Genomic DNA, 18,338 nt, shown 5'->3' on the forward strand with positions numbered 1-18,338 from the left:
TGTCCCGGGCCGGCAGCCAATCACAGCGCGGCCCGGGAAATGACGTCATGGGGGAGTCCCGGGCCTGCAGCCAATCACAGCGCGGCCCGGGACACACGGCAAAAGGGGCGGGGCTTAAAAAAGACCCAGAAACGCCCCCGAATCGCGTTTTCACTGGAAAACGTGATTGACAGGCAATCTCTTCCAATGGCTAGCCTCCATTTATGGAGCTAGCCAATGGAAGAAGGGGCGGTTTCAAGTCCCCGTTATAGAGTGAACATTAGATTTCGCCTGGGCGGAGCAACTGCTACGCAGTTGCAACGCCAGGACAAAACCTAAAAACAGAAGGGCTTTTTGGAAGAGGCGTGCCCCTTCCAAATAGGGAATCTAAATGGTATGTGCTAATGTTTTTTGACCGGAAGGCTGTCACTAAACACACTCCTACTATATCACCAACTCAAAGTTGGTGGTAACCTATTTGTAAATAGGAAAAGGTCCCCTTGGGATGGCCTCCCCTTGAGAATGTTTTAAAAATATATGTTTTAAGAGCAGGCAGTGGTCCCATTTTTTTCCTTTCTTTTTAAAGGAAAACGGACAGCATTTTTTTTATGGATTGCTTTATTTAAAAGCAATTACAGACATGGTGGTCTGCAGATCCCAGCGGGTGACAAATTGCGACCTATCTCATTAGTATTCATGAGATGGGTCTATTTGCGACCCACTATGAATTGCTAATTAGGAAATAAGGGCCAGATATAACTTTAGCAGCTTATTAATAGCGATTACTAAATAGCGGTTTGCTAAAAATCGGTATTTGGTAACCCCATATTACTAATGTTAGTACATCTGGCCCCTAGGGCCCGATTACGATGGCGGTGGACTTGAGTCCGCCCGCCATCGTAGCGGGATCGGGACCGCCTGCCTGTAATGAGGCGGTCCCGCACCCCTAATTACGATGCTACCGCTACTACGGCAGTCGCATCTGGCAATTTAACATTGCGGCGGGTGCTGCTGGCTGCAGCCCCCGCCGCAATGTTAAATGGCCATGGTGTGCATTTCCCTGCACAACGTGGCAGGCACCGCGTGGTGTCTGCCACCTTGTTTATGTAAATGTAGGGGGGTACCATGGGTACACCCCAGTGCACAACTGGCCCCCCACCACAGAGGGGGCCCGTAATGGGCCCCCTCGAAGCCAACCTCCGCCAGCCTTTCCATGGCGGTTCCACTGCCATGGAAAGGCTGGCTGACGCCAGCATTGTGATCAGGCGTGCGGTGCCTGCTTGGCACCGCCACCATATCCACATGCTGAACTGAATTGCCAGGCAATCGCAACGATTGCCTGTCATGGGTGCTCTTTGCGCCCGCCACGCTTGCGGGACAATTCCCCACACCATCCAGATGTGGTGGGAGAAATGGGCATTCAGATGGCGGAGGGTCCGCCACCACACGGCTATCGGTGGCGATCCCTCCGCCATCGTAATCAGCCCCTTAGTTTGGTGATGGCGTGCTTTTACTGATTTTAGGACCTAGTGATGAACACGTGCATTTTCAAAAGTTTTGACTACAACAGAAAATCAGTGGAAAGGGATTGTTTTAATCTTGACCAAACACATCTTTCTGTACACAAACCCTGCAAGTAGCTGCTTGCAGTGGTCACTATAGTTCTACATTTTGTTCATGAAGTGACTCAGGAGATAGTTGACCTGGCCTACAGCCATCTCGGTTCTAAGGCACATTGGCAATAGCCACCCAAGTGCTTTGAATGTTCACATTGCTTCTCATTGCTGCTTGCTCAAGCACTATTCACTATGCATACTGCAGTAAGAGAAACACAAGCAAACCCTGTGATATGATGAACGGGTGGCTCATTCTTGCCACAGCACATAATGAATGAGGGACTTTCTCCTCTCAGCCTTCAACTATTGAAACTATCTCCATCTTCACCTGAGATTGGAATACTCTCTCTCAACTTTGTTGTAAAATATTATTTCCTTGGCTTCTCCTTTGAAACCTTTTTTCCTTCCATCTGGACAATGTTTCATCCTGGACCATCATGCTCTCTTGAGCCGCTGAGTTCTTTTGTTTGTGCATTTATGCCGCAAATGCGTCTGCAGCGACTCCTAAGCCTTTGCCAGGCCTTCCAATAGGCACAATGCTTTTGTGTTAACACCTCTTTACCTCCTTCTGAAGATTTTTCCTGTTCTTCCTTGCATTGTTAACTTTGGATGTGATGTGGCCACTACAGCATTTATCTGCTATCCAATAACCTCTGATAGTTTTTGCTGATGAGAGCGAGGTGTTTTATGGGAGTTAGTTCTGTGCAACTTTGCGGAGACCACCTGCGATAGAGAGTACATTGAGCTCTTTCATGGAAAAATTATCCTTCCAAAACCACTACCTTGCTCATGCGTTCGCACCTACTTGGCACCCACCATCATTTTTATCACTCGCTCGAGGCCGTCTGCTCTCATGTCTCAACATGGCTCATGCCTAACTGTCTACAGCTGAGCAGCACCAGATGGTAACTGTGGCAAACCTAAGCTCTTTGGTGCTTTAAATTGGATGATTTGTGGCCTACTCTGGAACCTAATTTGCACTCCAATTTATGATTCCCTGCTTCGTACAGCACTACTGTTAGACATACCTTGTTTCTGTCGGTGGAAACTTCATTGGGTGGAAATAATGTCATTTCCAGAAAGAAGCGTGCATGTTACGATAAAAATTATTGTCCGCCATAAGAGCTGATGTAGGGCAATTTATGTTGATAACACACAGCGTAGAAAGTTTTTAAATGGTTTCTAGCTTCGTCAGCTTATTCCAGCAATGAGCCAGTACGCAGGTTATTTGACTTCTGCCAAACGTTAAGTTAAGGGTGGAAGACACAATGTATTTCTTCTAAAAGTATTTTCTGGCACTTTTATTTTTTTATTATATATAGTGAGCATGAAAATGTGCTAAAGTGATATAATAGGTAACTACTTACAGAGAGAAAAAGCAAATCTATGGTGAAGGTATGAAACTATATTAGCTGGAAAATACCAATATAGGGGCTTTCCAAAGGATGTTGCATCCCTTACGAGTTGCTTGGCACTGGTTTATTTAAATATTAGTACTGGAGGTTGATTTTGACATAACACCAGTCATCTAGGACTTTCGCAGTAGGTTGTTATCAAGACGTATTGTTATATTTCTTTCCTTGTGAATCACAGTGCTTTGTTATTGACATCCAGTAGTCTTTACTTGGTTCTACTAGCAAGGCTGTCAAGATGGCAGAGTGAGTTGAACACTTGTGTGAGCTGTTGGATTGCCGTCAAAGCATTACATTGGATAATAGTAATACCTGTTAGTTGCAGTGCCTAGAAAAGGCAATTGTGGCATGAAGCGCTTATATAAAAAACAAGTAATTTGTAAAAATAGTTGAATTGAACTCCTAGGGAACCGCAAAAAAAGATAAATATATCACTAAGAAAAAAGTTGTACAAAGAATTGATTTCACAGACAACTCAGGCTGCGGAGTTGCATTGATCTACCAGTGATCTCAAATAAGACACCCAGACACTTGCCATTCTCCACTGTCCCCAATTTAGGGCCCTAGGGATACATTCTAATAAGCATCATAACATAAGACAGGCACATGCTTTGCATGAGGAGGTGATCTCAGAGTAGAAGTGTTTAGGGTTCCTAGAAATGGTCATATTTACCAATATGATTGTATTCATGTAAACCTTTTTGTTGGGAAAGTAAATTGCATTTGTTTTAACCCAACAGGTATTCTGACCCTCAGACAGATTGTTTTGAGTAAGGTGGACCAGTTCGTTCATACAGCTTCATCGGTGAACACTGAAAATGTGTATGCCAAGCACTGTGAGGAGATTCTGGGGATCTCTGCCACTCCAGGTATGTAGTTGAAATTATTAGCTATGCACATGATGAGTACTGTAATACAATCTTGACAGAAGGAGTCCCACACATACCATGACTAATTATAGTTTATTGGAAATTACCATTTTCTGCGTGGTATTCCCCCAGTTTTTTTCCTTGACAGTTTTTGTTGGCCTTAGAGCTATGTGCACTTTAACCCTGCTAACCATAGGTAGAGTGCCTGTGCGCCCGGTTTAAACACGGTAAAGTTGGTATATACTTGATTGGTTTATTTAATTTCCTGTTAGTTCCCAGTATATAGTACCAGCTGTCCCCAGGGCCTATACATTAAAATGTATCAGTGGACTGCAGAACTCACTGCAGTGCAATGTAAAGCATATTTCCAGGCCTACCATTGTATCCAGTCTGTGCTATTCTAAACTGCAAATTTGACCTGCCAAAATAACTTTTTTTTGACAGGCCTAACCTTCCTTTTAAATATTGGTAAGTCTCTCCTAAGTATGCCTTATTGTTCTTAAAGCAGGGTACATGGTTTATAAACGTAAGACATGTAAAATGTAAATGTTAAACATATCCAGACAGTAACTAGCACCTCAAAGCTATTTTTACTGTAGCAGGGTTAACTTTTATAGGAAAGCATTGGGATAGTATACTAAGTTTATTAAATTGTATCTCTGTCTAAAAAACATCTACAAATTTACATTTTAGGCGTTTTAATACATTTATTGGAAGACCAATTATTTTGGAAGGGTGACTTTTAGAAAGTCATCATTGCCCTCTGGAAAGTTCCTGGAGACTAAAACTGCATTTTGCTTTCTCACTCCTGTCAGCCAACAATTACCATTTTAGTAGGCATGAATGAGGTGTGAACATGCTCTCAGGACATGGATAAAACGCCTTGGGTGTGGGAAGGTGTTGTGCCCTCGACAGGATGGCTTCAAGTTCAAGTTCATGCATTTATAAAGCGCACTACTCACCCAGAGGGTCTCAAGGCGCTGGAGGGAGGGGTTTACTGTTTATCGAATAGCCATGTTTTCAGTTCTTTTCTGAAGGAGATGTGATTCTGAGTACGGCGGAGGTGGGTGGGGAGTGAGTTCCAGCTTTTGGCAGCCAGGAAGGAGAAGGATCTGCCACCCATTGTGGTTTTTCGGATGCGCGGGACTGCGGCGAGGGCTTGATTGGATGATCTTAGTTGGCGGGTGGGATAGTAGAAGGACAGTCGGGTGTTGAGGCATTCGGGTCCTAGATTATAAAGGGCCTTGTGTGCGTGGGTAAGAAGGCGGAAAGTAATTCTTTTGTTGACGGGAAGCCAGTGGAGGTTTTTTAGGTGACCGGTGATGTGCTCTTGGCGCGGGATGTCTAATATGAGTCTCGCTGATGCGTTTTGGATGCGCTGGAGCTTTTTCTGCAATTTTGTTGTAATTCCGGCATAGAGTGTGTTGCCATAGTCCAGTCGACTCGTGACCAGTGCATGGGTGACAGTCTTTCTTGTTTCGAGGGGGATCCAGCGGAAGATCTTTTTGAGAATGCGAAGGACGTTGAAGCAGGAGGACGATACGGCGTTGACTTGTCTGGACATTGAGAGGGAGGAGTCTAGAATGAAGCCAAGGTTACGTGCATGGTCTGTGGGTGTGGGCGCAGATCCCAAAGCGGAAGGCCACCAGGAGTCGTCCCAAGCTGAGGGGGAGGATCCTAGGATGAGCACCTCCGTTTTGTCTGAGTTGAGTTTTAAGCGGCTCTGTTTCATCCATTCGGCTACTTCTTTCATACCTTCGTGAAGGTTGTTTTTGGCGGTGTTGGGGTCTTTGGTGAGGGAAAGGATTAGCTGGGTGTCGTCGGCGTAGGAGATGATGTTGAGGTTGTGTTGACGTGCGATGGAGGCGAGGGGACTCATGTAGACGTTGAAGAGGGTGGGACTGAGTGAGGAGCCTTGAGGTACGCCGCAGATGACTTCGGTGGGCTCTGAGTAGAAAGGGGGGAGTCGGACTCTCTGGGTTCTCCCGGCTAGGAACGAGATGATCCAGTCCAAGGCTTTTCCTTGTATGCCGATGTTGTTGAGGCGTTGTATGAGGGTGTTGTGACAGACAGTGTCGAAGGCGGCGGAGAGGTCGAGTAGAATGAGGGCCACTGTTTCACCGTTGTCCAGGAGTGCTCGGATGTCGTCGGTCGCCGCAATGAGGGCGGTTTCGGTGCTGTGTTTGGCTCGAAAGCCGTTCTGTGAGGGATCCAGGGAGTTGTTGGATTCAAGGAAGGCTGCGAGTTGGCTATTGACGGCTTTCTCGATGACTTTGGCCGGGAAAGGGAGGAGGGAAATGGGTTGGTAGTTTTTCAGATCTGAGGGGTCTGCTGTTGGTTTTTTCAGAAGGGCGCTGAGTTCGGCGTGTTTCCATATTTCTGGGTAGGTGGCGGAGTTGAAGGAGCAGTTGATGACATCGCGGAGTTGGGGAGCGATGATGGAGTCAGCTTTGTTGAAGATGTAGTGGGGACAGGGGTCAGAAGGTGAGCCAGAGTGGATTGAGTTCATGAGGCGAATGGTGTCTTCAATGGTGATTGGGTTCCAGGAGTTGAGGTAATTAGTTGGAGGGGTGGGATCAGAAGGGGGTGGGGTGAGTTGGTCATTGGGAGTATTCTTGAAGCTGTTGTGGATGTCGGCAATTTTGTTGTAGAAGAAGGAGGATAGCGCATTGCAGAGGTCTTGGGAGTTAGTGATGTCGTTGGATGCTGCGGGAGGGTTGGTGAATTCTTTGACGATATTGAAGAGTTCCTTGCTGTTATGAGAATTGTTGTCGAGACGGTCCTTAAATGCTGATTTCTTGGCGGATCGAATCAGTTGGTGGTGTTTGCGGGTGGCTGTCTTGAGGGAGGCCATGTTGTCTGAGGTAGGTTCTTTTCTCCAATTCTTCTCCAGGGCGCGGCATGTCTTCTTGGATTTTTTAAGGTTATCATTGAACCAGGGAGCTTTTTTGCTGGATGATTTCGACTGGTGTTTTTTCAGGGGTGCTAGTTCGTCCGCACTGTGGGTAATCCATTGCCTGAGGTTGGTGGCCGCTAGGTCTGGGTCCGTTGCTAGGGTGGGAGTGTTTTGGCTGAGCGATGTGAGGAGTTGGTCGGTGGTGATTTTGTTCCATTTTCTTCGGGGAATGGGTTGTGGACGGTTGTGGGTCAGGGTTGTTTTGTAGCTGAAGTGAACACAGCTGTGATCCGTCCAGTGGAGAGCTGTAGTGTGGACGAAGGAGATGTGCTTGCTGGAGGTGAAGATAGGGTCGAGCGTGTGTCCGGCTATGTGAGTGGGGGTGTCAACAAGTTGTTTGAGTCCGAGATTGGACAGGTTGTCCAGAAGGGTGGTGGTGGTGTTGTCGAGAATGTTGTCAAGGTGGTAGTTGAGGTCTCCTAGAAGAATGTAGTTCTCGGAGGCGAGGGCGTGCGGGCTGACGAAGTCAGTGATGTCGTCGCTGAATTGGGATCGGGTGCCTGGGGGTCTGTAGATGAGGGTTCCTCTAAGTGTGGTCCTGGGGTCGGTGTGGATCTGAAAGTGGAGGTGTTCGGCGGTTGCAAGATTGACGTCCGAGCTGGTTGTAATTTTGATGGTGTTTCTATGGACGATGGCGATGCCTCCTCCAGTTTGATCGGTGCGGTCTTTTCGAATGATCTTGTAAGTGTCCGGTATGGCTATGGCGATGTCGGGGGCAGAAGATGTATTCATCCATGTTTCAGTAAGGAAGGCGATGTCAGGTGACGCAGTGTCGATTAGGTCCCAGAGTTCGGTTGCATGTCTGTGGACCGAGCGGGTGTTCAGTAGGATGCATTTCAAGTTGTTGGGTTCGGAGCTGTGTGTGGCGGAAGTGTGTTTGGTGAGGGTCCTGATGCAGTTGAACTTACAGGAGAGGCAGGAGAATGGGCCGTGGGTACGTCCTGGGGTAGCCTCACAGCAAAGTGGGGTGCGTCCGGCGTTGAGGGCGAGGAGAGTAGCGGCATCATAAGTTACTCTGGGGGGTTGGGAGCGGCATAGAGCAGGGGGACGGGCGCTGGGCGCGGTCCAGGCGCAGACGGGCGTAGACGGGCTTACCTTTGGCGCACCTTCGGCGCGACCGCCGCGCGTATGGTCATCGGTCATATGTGGATAGTGGAAGGGGAGGGGTGAGGGAGGGTCAGCTGGGAGGCGGGAGCGGGGCGGAGCTGCGGGCCTGGAGGCACACTCACAAAATGTCAGCCAAAACAAACGTGGAAGCGGGGCGAGTCTGTCCGTGCAAGCAGGCACGAGTATTCACAGCAGTCAAAGCGTACTATCAAGCGCTAGGTAATATGTCAGCATGAGCAACAACAAATATACAGACACGAATTTCAAAGTGCGCTAAATATGCAGCAGGCTGTTTAAAAGAGGCACAGAGCGCTGATAGATGAGAAATGCGCTAAAATATGCTACAGGCGCTGCGTTTATAATCAGGCACAGAGCGCTGAAAGAATGAAGTGGCAGTCAGAAGCAATGCAGCAAAGCGCTACGATACCGGATGGTCAAGGGAGTCTGGGGAGCGACCGGCACTGCCAGCGTCAGGACGGTCACCTTGTGGGTGGGGCCCAGGGACTTGAATAACTTCAGAAGCCTACCCTGTCACAAGCTGATGTAGCTAACACCCACGTATGCACTCTTCTTTTGACACCCCCCCCCCCACCAGACTGGCCTCCATCTCAGTGGGCCTCTTGTTGACATCACACCGTTCAAATCTGCTGGAGTATCAAGACCTGCTTGACAGATCTGCAGGTTTTTTCATATGACATATGGGGTGCACTTCAAAGGAGGGAAACAGAATGTAAAAACAATCAGTGTGTATCCACTGACTGGTTGCTGAAAAATTAGCTTTGTACTACCAGACGTCTGAGTTTGTTGAGGATACAGGGTCTGCCTAAAACTTGATTTTTAGTGTTTGATGTGAGAAGACTCTAGGATTACCATAGTATACTCCTCACAGACACCCCTGCCCTCTAAACCCAAGTTTAGTGTGGCCAAGACTTCAGCAATCTTCGAAATGCCCAAAGTGGGTTGTGTTAGCTGCAGAAACCTTTACTGATTGATTAGGGCGTCCCCAAGGGTCATTCCCAACCACAAGCTCGGGCTAGGCATTAATGTAGCATCTTTAGACACTCTCTTCAGAATGGTCCTGGACCTGTGGAAGATCAGAACAGGACATATTCTGCTGTCTGCAACCAGAGAAGAGCCCTGGAGCACTGGACCTGCTCCGTCACATGTACTCGGGACAAAGAAGTGGAGTAAAAGGTCATAAGTGGACTCTAAGGGTCATAAGGCTGACAACCTATTCAAGCTACAGGGTTACAATAAGCTTCAAGAGGCCTTTCCTGCAACTGCCCAGCTGATCAGTGCAAGTGGACCTATACTAGACTCTCCTGTTGACCTCTGCCTACCACCCAGTCAGTCTCCAAGTGCTTCCCCTGAGGCCCTGTGGGCTTTAGAAGGGTACTCCTGTAATGATTTGGGACATACATGACTAAAGTTCAGACAGTAATAATTTTGACCTCATTAGTGTATCTGGCATATGCTCCATCACGGTCCGTGTCAAAATGCACCTCGGACTTGTTCTGCTACAACCATTGACTATCATTGGCACTTTGTTTTTCTTGGAGCTATGTTGTGGTTTTTACTGTTTGACATTTCAAATTTATTACTGTTTTAGTACTGCATAAATACATTACATATTGCCTCTAAGTTAAGCCTGTTGGCTCTGTGCCATAGCTACTAGGGGTTGAGCTCAGGTGCCTTAAGTATTGAAGTAAATCTCAGAACTGACTTTCAGACAATTATCAAGGATGTGGGTGCAGTTGAGGAACTGCTAACCAACAACTTAGCAGATGTCAAGCTTCTAACACTGCTGCAGCTAAATTTCGAATTGAAATGAATGCGCTGCAGGTAAGAATGAAAGAAACTGAAGGTAGGTCTCCGACAAACAAGGTCTGCTCAGTGGATGAACTGGGAAGATCTGAAGACCTTTGTACAGAGCTATTAGTGGAAGAATGGGTGATTACAGTACATAAAAAAGAAGTGGAGATACCCCATAGGGCCCCAGTGCCCTTGCAGCCAGAGGCACCACTCAGAGCTATCATAGCTCATTTTTTCAATTACTGAGCCATAATTCTATGGTTACTGCTAACAGCTCAGCTGAGACATGTCTTCTATAAAAATAGCCCTTTGTTGCTTTTCTCAGACTTTACTGTAGCATTCAAATGTGAAGACACAGCTTTGATACATTAAAGAACATATTCCATGGAAGAAAGTGCAATGAGAGGTTTTTTAATTATATCCAGCTAGGTTGTGGTTGATCAGAGGGAAACGTTGTCACTTCACGACAAACAAGGAAGCATCAGGCCATCCTCACCCTTATTGGCTGTATGGATGGCACCAAGTGGCCAACAGGAGTAGCTCTACCCATGCAAGACAATACTGATGCTCTTACCCAACTCTGGCCATGGTCTGTTGGGGTTAGCTGGCCCTAGCCGGTCCATGAAGGAGAGAAGAATGAGCAATTGGCCTCTGTTGGGACTGCATTCTCCTTACTGGAGCTGACATGCAGGCCAGGATGAAAACAATTCTATGGAGAAACATTCAAAGACTGACAGATGAATAAAGCTCAATGTTGAGTAAGAACAATGGTAAGCAGAGGTGGTTCCTGCATTTGCGGCAGAAGAGCGTTGACCCTTCGCTTTGATCTGCCACCCAACTGGCATATATAAAAGAAATGGTTGGCTGGCTTTCATACCGCAGCAGGACTGGGTTGCAATTGTATTTTTAAATAGCCTCACAGAGGGAGGGGGTGTGGCTGTTACCATGGACAGTTTCAGAACTGTGTAGTTGAAGTGTGCATGACAGACTGACCGGGCTCTGGACTTGGCCAGCCTGACATGCATACTTCAGGCTTCTCACTTAAAATCCACTCTGTGGTGAGGCCAGGAACTCCGGCAGCAAAAGCACTTCTGCTTGTCTTCACTGGGGCGCTGTGCTGACTTGCCTATCCAATGCTTGCACAGCTCTTAAGCAATATAACACATCATCATGAGAGCTGTGTCGGGAATGGCTCCTGACTTGCCAAGCAACCCCAAGCTCTCACACAGGGGATCCAGACAATGCGGGGCAGACAGATCACGAAACATGGCCAATTATGATGCCACTTTATTGGAAAGTGCACAACGATTGGCTGTGTTGATTATCTTCTGCCCGGGCTTTCGTCCTGGTAGCGTTTGTGAACATATGGACAGGAGACTAGTGTGCGGGCAACTTACAATGGCTCTCGCGCTCAAAGTCCAGTTGGAAATTATAATGAAGTAAAATGCCTTTTATCAAGCCTCATGCTCTTCTGTCCAACAGACCTGTACAATGAGAGGATGTGATGTCATGCTCAGAGCTTTAGAGTGGGGGAACTCGGTTCGAGTCCCGGCGTCGGCTCAACAGTCTGTGATTCTGTTCAAATAATGTAATCTCTCAGTACCTTAGGAAACAAATGAATGTGAGTGACCTTGTCTGTTATAATTGGTGCTCATTTAAAGCGCTCAAGTACCTTTGGGTCGAGTCGCGCTACATATAAACTGCACTGAGGGAAAGTGCCTTTTCTGAAGCCTCATGGTCTTCAGGAGACACATTTGCACAACTGTAAGAGGATGTGGCACCATAGTCAGAGCTACTGACTTCGGAGTCGGGACTAGGTTCCAGTCTGGCGTTGACTCAACATTATGATGTAACCATCCCATACCTAAAAAAAAAAAGACCAATGAACATGACCTTAGCTGTTGTAACTGGTGCTCCTTTAAAGCAAGCAAGTACCTTTGAGTCAAGTCACGCTATATAAAAACTGCACTGAGGCAAAGTGCCTTTTCTGAAGCCTCATTTTCTTCTGGAGACAAACCTGTATAACAGTAAGAGGATGTGGAGTCATGGTCAGAGCTGCAGACTTTATAGTGATGGAACTAAGGGCCACGTGTACGAAAGGATTTAGCATTTAACGGACCGAATTGCAATTTCGGTCCATTAAGAATGCTAAATTGCCTTTGTATATGTACGAAGGTAGATAGGGAATCGCATTTTGAGATTCCCTAAATAGGAAATCGCAAATAGGGATTTCCTATTTGCGGTTTCCTAGGCACATGTACAAAGCATTTCATAAATGTGAAATGGGCTTTTAGGAAATGCTAGTACCATCAACTCCAGGTTGATGGTAACCATATGCCATTTATCAAACACACCCAAAATGTATTTTTAAATGCCATGTAGTGTGCAAATGCCCCTAGGTCATTTGTGCGCTTTAAATGGGCACCATGTTTTGTTGGGGTTCATCAAGGGGACGGGGGCCTTAGGCTCATAAGCACCCTCGGTTTTGCATTTTCTAATTTGCGATTTCCTATCTCAGAGTGATCCAAGTCAAGTAACATTGTAGACATTTTCATGGAAATACACCAGTAGTTGTCAGTGGAGTGTGTGTGTGTGTGTGTATGTATGTATATATATATATATATATATCACACAGAAAAGAAAACAAGATAACATAACAAAGCCTCAACTCAATGACATGCTGCCATTTAATTTTAAATGAAGCTGGCACCACATTCTTTCCTGACGCGTTTCGGCTGAGGAACTAGCCTTGATCACTGGTGAGCAAGTTCAAAGTGCAAATGATTCCATCTTCAAATAGCAGTATGCATTGTGACCAGAGGTTGAATCCTACTTCTCCCACAATGCACCAACAGTGTTCATGAAGACCCTGGATTTAAGTATTTATGCTTAATGGCGTCTGAGCCACACAGTCTTATGTTGGTACATTGCGGGAGCAGTAGATTTTCAACCTCTGGTCATGTGCTTGAGCTGTAGACCTGTGGTCATGTGCTTACTGCTATGTAAAGATGGAATCATTGGTACTTTAAACTTGCCCACCTGTGATTAAGGCTTGTTCCTTAGACAGAAAAGCGTCAGGCAAGAATGTGCTGCCAGCTTCATTTGAAATTAAATATCAGCATGTCATTGAGTTGAGGCTTTGTTATCCTTTCTTTTCTGTGTGATTAATTTCGCGCTGCTCCATGCCCTTTCTTAAGCCGCCCTGCAGGGATGGGGTGTAACAATGCCAAAGAGAGTGCCCTAGCTAGATTTGTGAAGAAGGGCTATACTAGAGGGATCTCGCAGGAGGCAGGTAAAAAGACTGCGCTGGTGGGGGGACCTCAACTTCTTTCCACCAAAGATGAAGCATAATCCAGAAAGAATGTGCAGGAAGGGATTACTAGAATGATTACAGACTTTAATGTAAGTTCACACAAAGTTGTGCAGATTTTAAGAACTGATAATGTGATCAGAGAGGCAATTACATCTAGCCATCAGGTTACATACAGACGGGCCCCTCCATAAAGGATCATCTAGTACAGTCATTATAGAATAACTTCAGACAAGAAAGACCCAGTTGTGGAATTCTTCCCTTCCCTCAGATGTAAAGCCTGCAAATACAGTAGCAGGGTCCTTGACTACGGGGTGGAAGGACCAATAAAACTAGGAAGATCAAGAAATTCCTAAATTGCAATTCAGAATTTACTGTCTAGAGTGCCCTTGTGCAAAACAATATGTAGGGAGCACCATTCATCCAGGCAAAAAGAGCATACATGAACATATGCGAACTATTGCTAACAAGTACCAAAGTTATCCTGAAGCCCGTGACTTTGAATCGGAACACAAGAGTAATCAAGATCTGCTCAGGTTCTTTTGCATTGATCAAGTGCAGAAAGATGAAAGAAGAGGAGACAGTGTAAAAAACTGCGTATTCGTAAGTCCAAATACAAAATAGAGTTACAAACTAAAGCCCATATGGGTTAAATAATGAAGAAGTGTGGGTACATGTAGGCTAATGACTGAGCGATATCCCTTAACAGAGATTATTTACTCCTTGCTGGAGAATGTATCTCCAAATTTCATTTAATCTGTCTGAGGTATTTTTGGTCTCCACCAAATGTATTAGCACACACACACGTATATATACATAGATTTATATTTAATTTTCTGTAGGCTAATTTTTCTCCTTTCAAAACACTTACGTGGCACTGGGTATAGAGGATATGAAGTAAGTGAATAATTGCCCATTCAGGGCATGATTGTAAAAACGCCACAATCCATTGGTGGAGGGACAGGATAGGGGTATGTGAATAATTGCCCATTCAGGACATGATTGCAAAATTGCCAAAAGGCATAGGTGTAGGGACAGGATAGGGCGTATAAATGTGAGAGATATATCCATGTGAATAAGTTAAACTCGAAAATATCAAGAAAAACATAATCTTCTTCTGACGTGGGGGAGATGTAAGTATCAATTTCTAAGTTGGAAAATATTCGTGCCATGGGTTGTTGTATGAATTTTTTATCATTAATTTCGCATTCCCTCTCTCTTGCCTTACCCCTACCCGCCACACTTGTACCATCTTGTGCTAGTTACCAACATGAAATATATTAAATTAAGTGAAACCCCAATAGATCGATAGAGGATTGAAAACAATGCTCCAAGACGGCTGCAGAATTTGCTTTGAATTTACAAGACTATGTGCCGTAATTTGTTTTTATGTAAATCATTGTGAGATGAAATTTGAATGCACTGACATTGAAAAAGGAGTCGTGCCGAAACTCGTCTGTCAGTGCTTTTGGCTTTCAAATGAAACATTATGTTGGAATACTGCCCGTGAGTGCCCTTGTTTTTTGGCAATGCGACTGTAGTTGCCAGAGTTAATCATCTTCTATCGGTTCACCACTGCGGGAGTGGCAGCCGAGATGTGAGGTGTGGAGGAGGGTGAAACTTATCGGACAACAGATATATATATATATATATATATCCTCTGGAAAAGAAAAATGAATGAGAAGACCTTTCTGCCTGTGGTCCTGAAACAAAAAGCTGTGGTTTTACTAACATTCTCAATTCACACTAGGTTCATATATGGTAAAGATTATTACCTACTGGGGGTCGCCAGTAGATAGTTATAGTTAGGACTTTTTTTCCATAGGAAATCCACAACATTCTATTCCCAATAACTTTGGCGCCAGTTGACGAATCTTCACGAAATTTTCGTAACGCGTGGGGCGCCGCGGTCCGCTCCTATCCCGAAATTCTCAGGGTGATTCATCAAGAGAGGCCTGAGAAAAAAGGGGGTCCCAACACATGTTTTCCAAATGCAATTTTGCATAGGAACCTTTAGTCGCAGCTACAGTCCGAACTGCTGAACGGAATTACACCAAATTTTGCAAAAAGGTGGCCCTTGGTTCAGAGTTGTGCCTTTTTGTTAAATGGTGTAAATCCGTTCAGTAGTTCCTGAGAAAATCAAAAGTAAAATCATATATATATATATATATATATATCTATGGCTGCGGAGGATCTGCGCACCCTCCGAGCACGAGCTTCATGCTAATTGGCTGTCAACACTCCAAATCAGGAAGTGTTGGCTGCCATCTTGTGCCTCGGTAGAACCGAGGCACAAGAAAGCAGAGAAGAAAACGCGCAAAACGCAAAAAGGGAGCAGGGCAGGAACACCCTGACCTCCTAGGCCTGCTTAGGGGGTTCCACAAGGGCCCCCAGGGTCAAAAATATAAGCTCCCGTGCTTCCATGGTAATTAGCCCCCGAGGAGGCCAAATCCAGAGGCAATACTGATTATGTAAAGGGGGGCCCAGAGGAGGTCCCGGGGACCCCACCTCCCGGGGTTTTTTAAAATTATGTGCGGGGGCTCTCAGGCGCCACAGCCCTGGGGACCGCCACCCCTTGGGCTTCTTTAAATTGGGTGCGGGGGGGCTCTCAGGTCCCGCAGCCCTGGGTACCGCCACCCCCGGGGCTTATTTAAATTAGGTGCGGGGGGCTCTCAGGTCCCCCAGCCCCGGGGTCCGCCGCCCCCTGGGGCTTCTTTAAATTAGTTGCAGGGGGCTCTCAGGCCCCCCCAGCCCCGTGGACCGCCACCCTGGGGGCTTTAAGAAAAGAATGGGATGGCCTCACTACCCTCCAGCAGCCCTGGGAACAGCCATCCCCCGGGGCTTTGAAAAAAATAAACCTGTTTTGGGGGAGCTCAAGCCCCCCACATGCCCCGGGGACCACCACCCCCCGGGGCTTTGTAGGTTGTGGGAGGGGGGCCACGCGACCCCCTCCTGGAGCCTTGTCATGGCCCTGGGGACCGCCACTCCCCAGGGCCGGCTCCCGCAGTGTCCTGGGGTGCCCACCCCCAGGACACTGTAGTTTGCTATGGTAGGGCAGGAGCCTCGCGGCTCCCGCCCTGCCATAGCAAACTTGGTTTGAATTTTGTAAGCGAGAGCAGGAAAACCTGCTCTCTTTCAAAATTCAAACCAAATTGCTTTTCCACACGGGGAGCTGCATCTTAGCAGCTCCCTATGTGGAAAAGCAATGCTGGCTCCCGAAGGACGCGGGGAGCCGGCGGGACCGTGGGGGGATTGGGGATCCCCCACGGTTCCAAACGGAGAGGGCCAGCCCCAGGGGATGGGATTCCTTGGGCTACCAGTTTTTATTTATGTGTTTTGAAAACTTGCAAGCGGTGCGTAAACACGCACTTTGTACTTATAGTCCTTATAGCAAGGTTGGCAGTAAAAGATGCACAGTTACTGCCAGCTTTGCAAGTCGTAAGCAAGGACTATAAGTACAAAGTGCATGTTTATGCACTGCTTGCATGTTTTCAAAACACATAAATAAAAGGCATTGTCATTTACAATGGCAATAGCCCAAACGTTTGCAAACTTAAGACCTTTTGCATTGCAATTGCTTGTTGAGCTGTGAGACTGGGTGTGGCAGCAGCTATAGGAAGGCAGGACCATGATGCCAGGCTGTGCGCTTTAAAAGTAGGATGAAGATATGAATGACACTAAAGCTGAGGAGTCTAATTTAGGTCCAGTAGGATCTATGACAAATTAGTAAACTATCAATATAAAATAAGGTGAATAAAAATAACTCAAACACAGTCAGTGGTTAGCCTGAATTTTTAACTTGCAGGGAAAGCTCCTTGAGTTTTTACCTGTAATACACATGATTTATTGGACTGAAGTAGAGTTGTGTTTTAAACTATCTGCCTCTCCCTTCAGCCAATAAATGTATTCTGGAATTGCTGAGCCACTCTTTCTAGCGTTGTGGCACTATTTTGTTAACATGATGATCGACTAAGCTGTTATGGAATACTGTTATTGGTTATAAGTATAAGCAAAAGTGGAGAATAAAGTTTTGCAAAAACTACGGCAAAACTAGAATTTCAGAAATTCTTGCAGCCAACGCCAAACCTGCTTCCTCTGCCAATGTTTGTTGGCTGGGATTATGTGTTTTCTTGCCTATGTGTTTGGGTAAGTAAGCGGACAGATGGCTGTGTGTGCCTGTGCATAGGCAAGTGGGTGCATAAGTGTCCTGTAACCCAGGGTCACGGTTAATGAGTCCCCTAGGATGCTACTGGTAGTACTGCACGCTGTCACCTACAGCTTTACTCCTTCCTGTACAGGATCACACTTCACCTTCCCACCTTATGATACCCCACTCCTGCAGCGCTTCACCAGCAGACCGAAAATGTAATAAACATTGACAGAATCAGTAGGAACTTTTGTGGTGGAAAGGCAGATTGGTCCTTGACAGTTTGTGTAATTGTCGTGCTTAGAGGGAGTGGCTACCCCAAAAGGTAGTGGTACAACGTGGAGGACGGTAGTGCGTCAGTAAGGGGGAGCAGTGTGGATTGATGGTGTGGTGCTGGCAGTGGTACAATGCGGAGGGTGGTAGTGCGTCATTAAGGGGTAGTAGTGTGGATTGATGATGCGGTGTTGGCAGTGTTACAACGCAGAGGGTGGTAATGTGTCACTAAGGGGTAGTAGTAAGGATTGATGGTGCAGTGCTGGCAGTGGTACAACACGGAGGGTGGTAGTGCATCAGTAAGGGGTAGTAGTGTGGATTGACGTTGCGGTACAGGCAGTGGTACAATGCGGAGAGTGGTAGTGTGTCAGTAAGGGGTAGAAGTGTGGATTAATGATGCGGTGCTGGCAATGGTACAACGCAGAGGGTGGTATTGCGTCACTAAGGGGTAGTAGTAAGGATTGATGGTGTGGTGCTGGCAGTGGTACAACACGGAGGGTGGTAGTGCATCAGTAAGGGGTAGTAGTGTGGATTGATGGTGCGGTGCTGGCAGTGGTACAATGCGGAGGGTGGTAGTGCGTCAGTAAGGGGTAGTAGTGTGGATTAATGATGCGGTGCTGGCAGTGGTACAACGCAGATGGTGGTATTGTGTCACTAAGAGGTAGTAGTAAGGATTGATGGTGTGGTGCTGGTAGTGGTACAACGCAGAGGGTGGTAGTGCATCAGTAAGGGGTAGTAGTGTGAATTGATGGTGCGGTGCTGGCAGTGGTACAATGCCGAGGGTGGTAATGCGTCAGTAAGGGGTAGTAGTGTGAATTGATGGTGCGGTGCTGGCATTAGTAATGTGATGCTCATGG

At 46.5% G+C, this 18,338-nt stretch overlaps 1 protein-coding gene across 2 annotated transcripts in view; it reads left to right on the forward strand.

The window, feature by feature from the left end:
• NLN (neurolysin) overlaps positions 1-18,338 on the forward strand; it is a 290,543-nt gene that overhangs the window by 221,421 nt on the left and 50,784 nt on the right. For both annotated transcript variants that reach the window (XM_078675166.1, XM_078675165.1), the window contains exon 11: positions 3,748-3,876. In XM_078675166.1, the coding sequence (XP_078531292.1) occupies positions 3,748-3,876 (129 nt within the window). The remainder of the gene's footprint in view (positions 1-3,747; positions 3,877-18,338) is intronic.

This window comes from Lissotriton helveticus, chromosome 2_1, assembly GCF_964261635.1.
Source record: "Lissotriton helveticus chromosome 2_1, aLisHel1.1, whole genome shotgun sequence".
Taxonomy (NCBI): domain Eukaryota; kingdom Metazoa; phylum Chordata; class Amphibia; order Caudata; family Salamandridae; genus Lissotriton; species Lissotriton helveticus.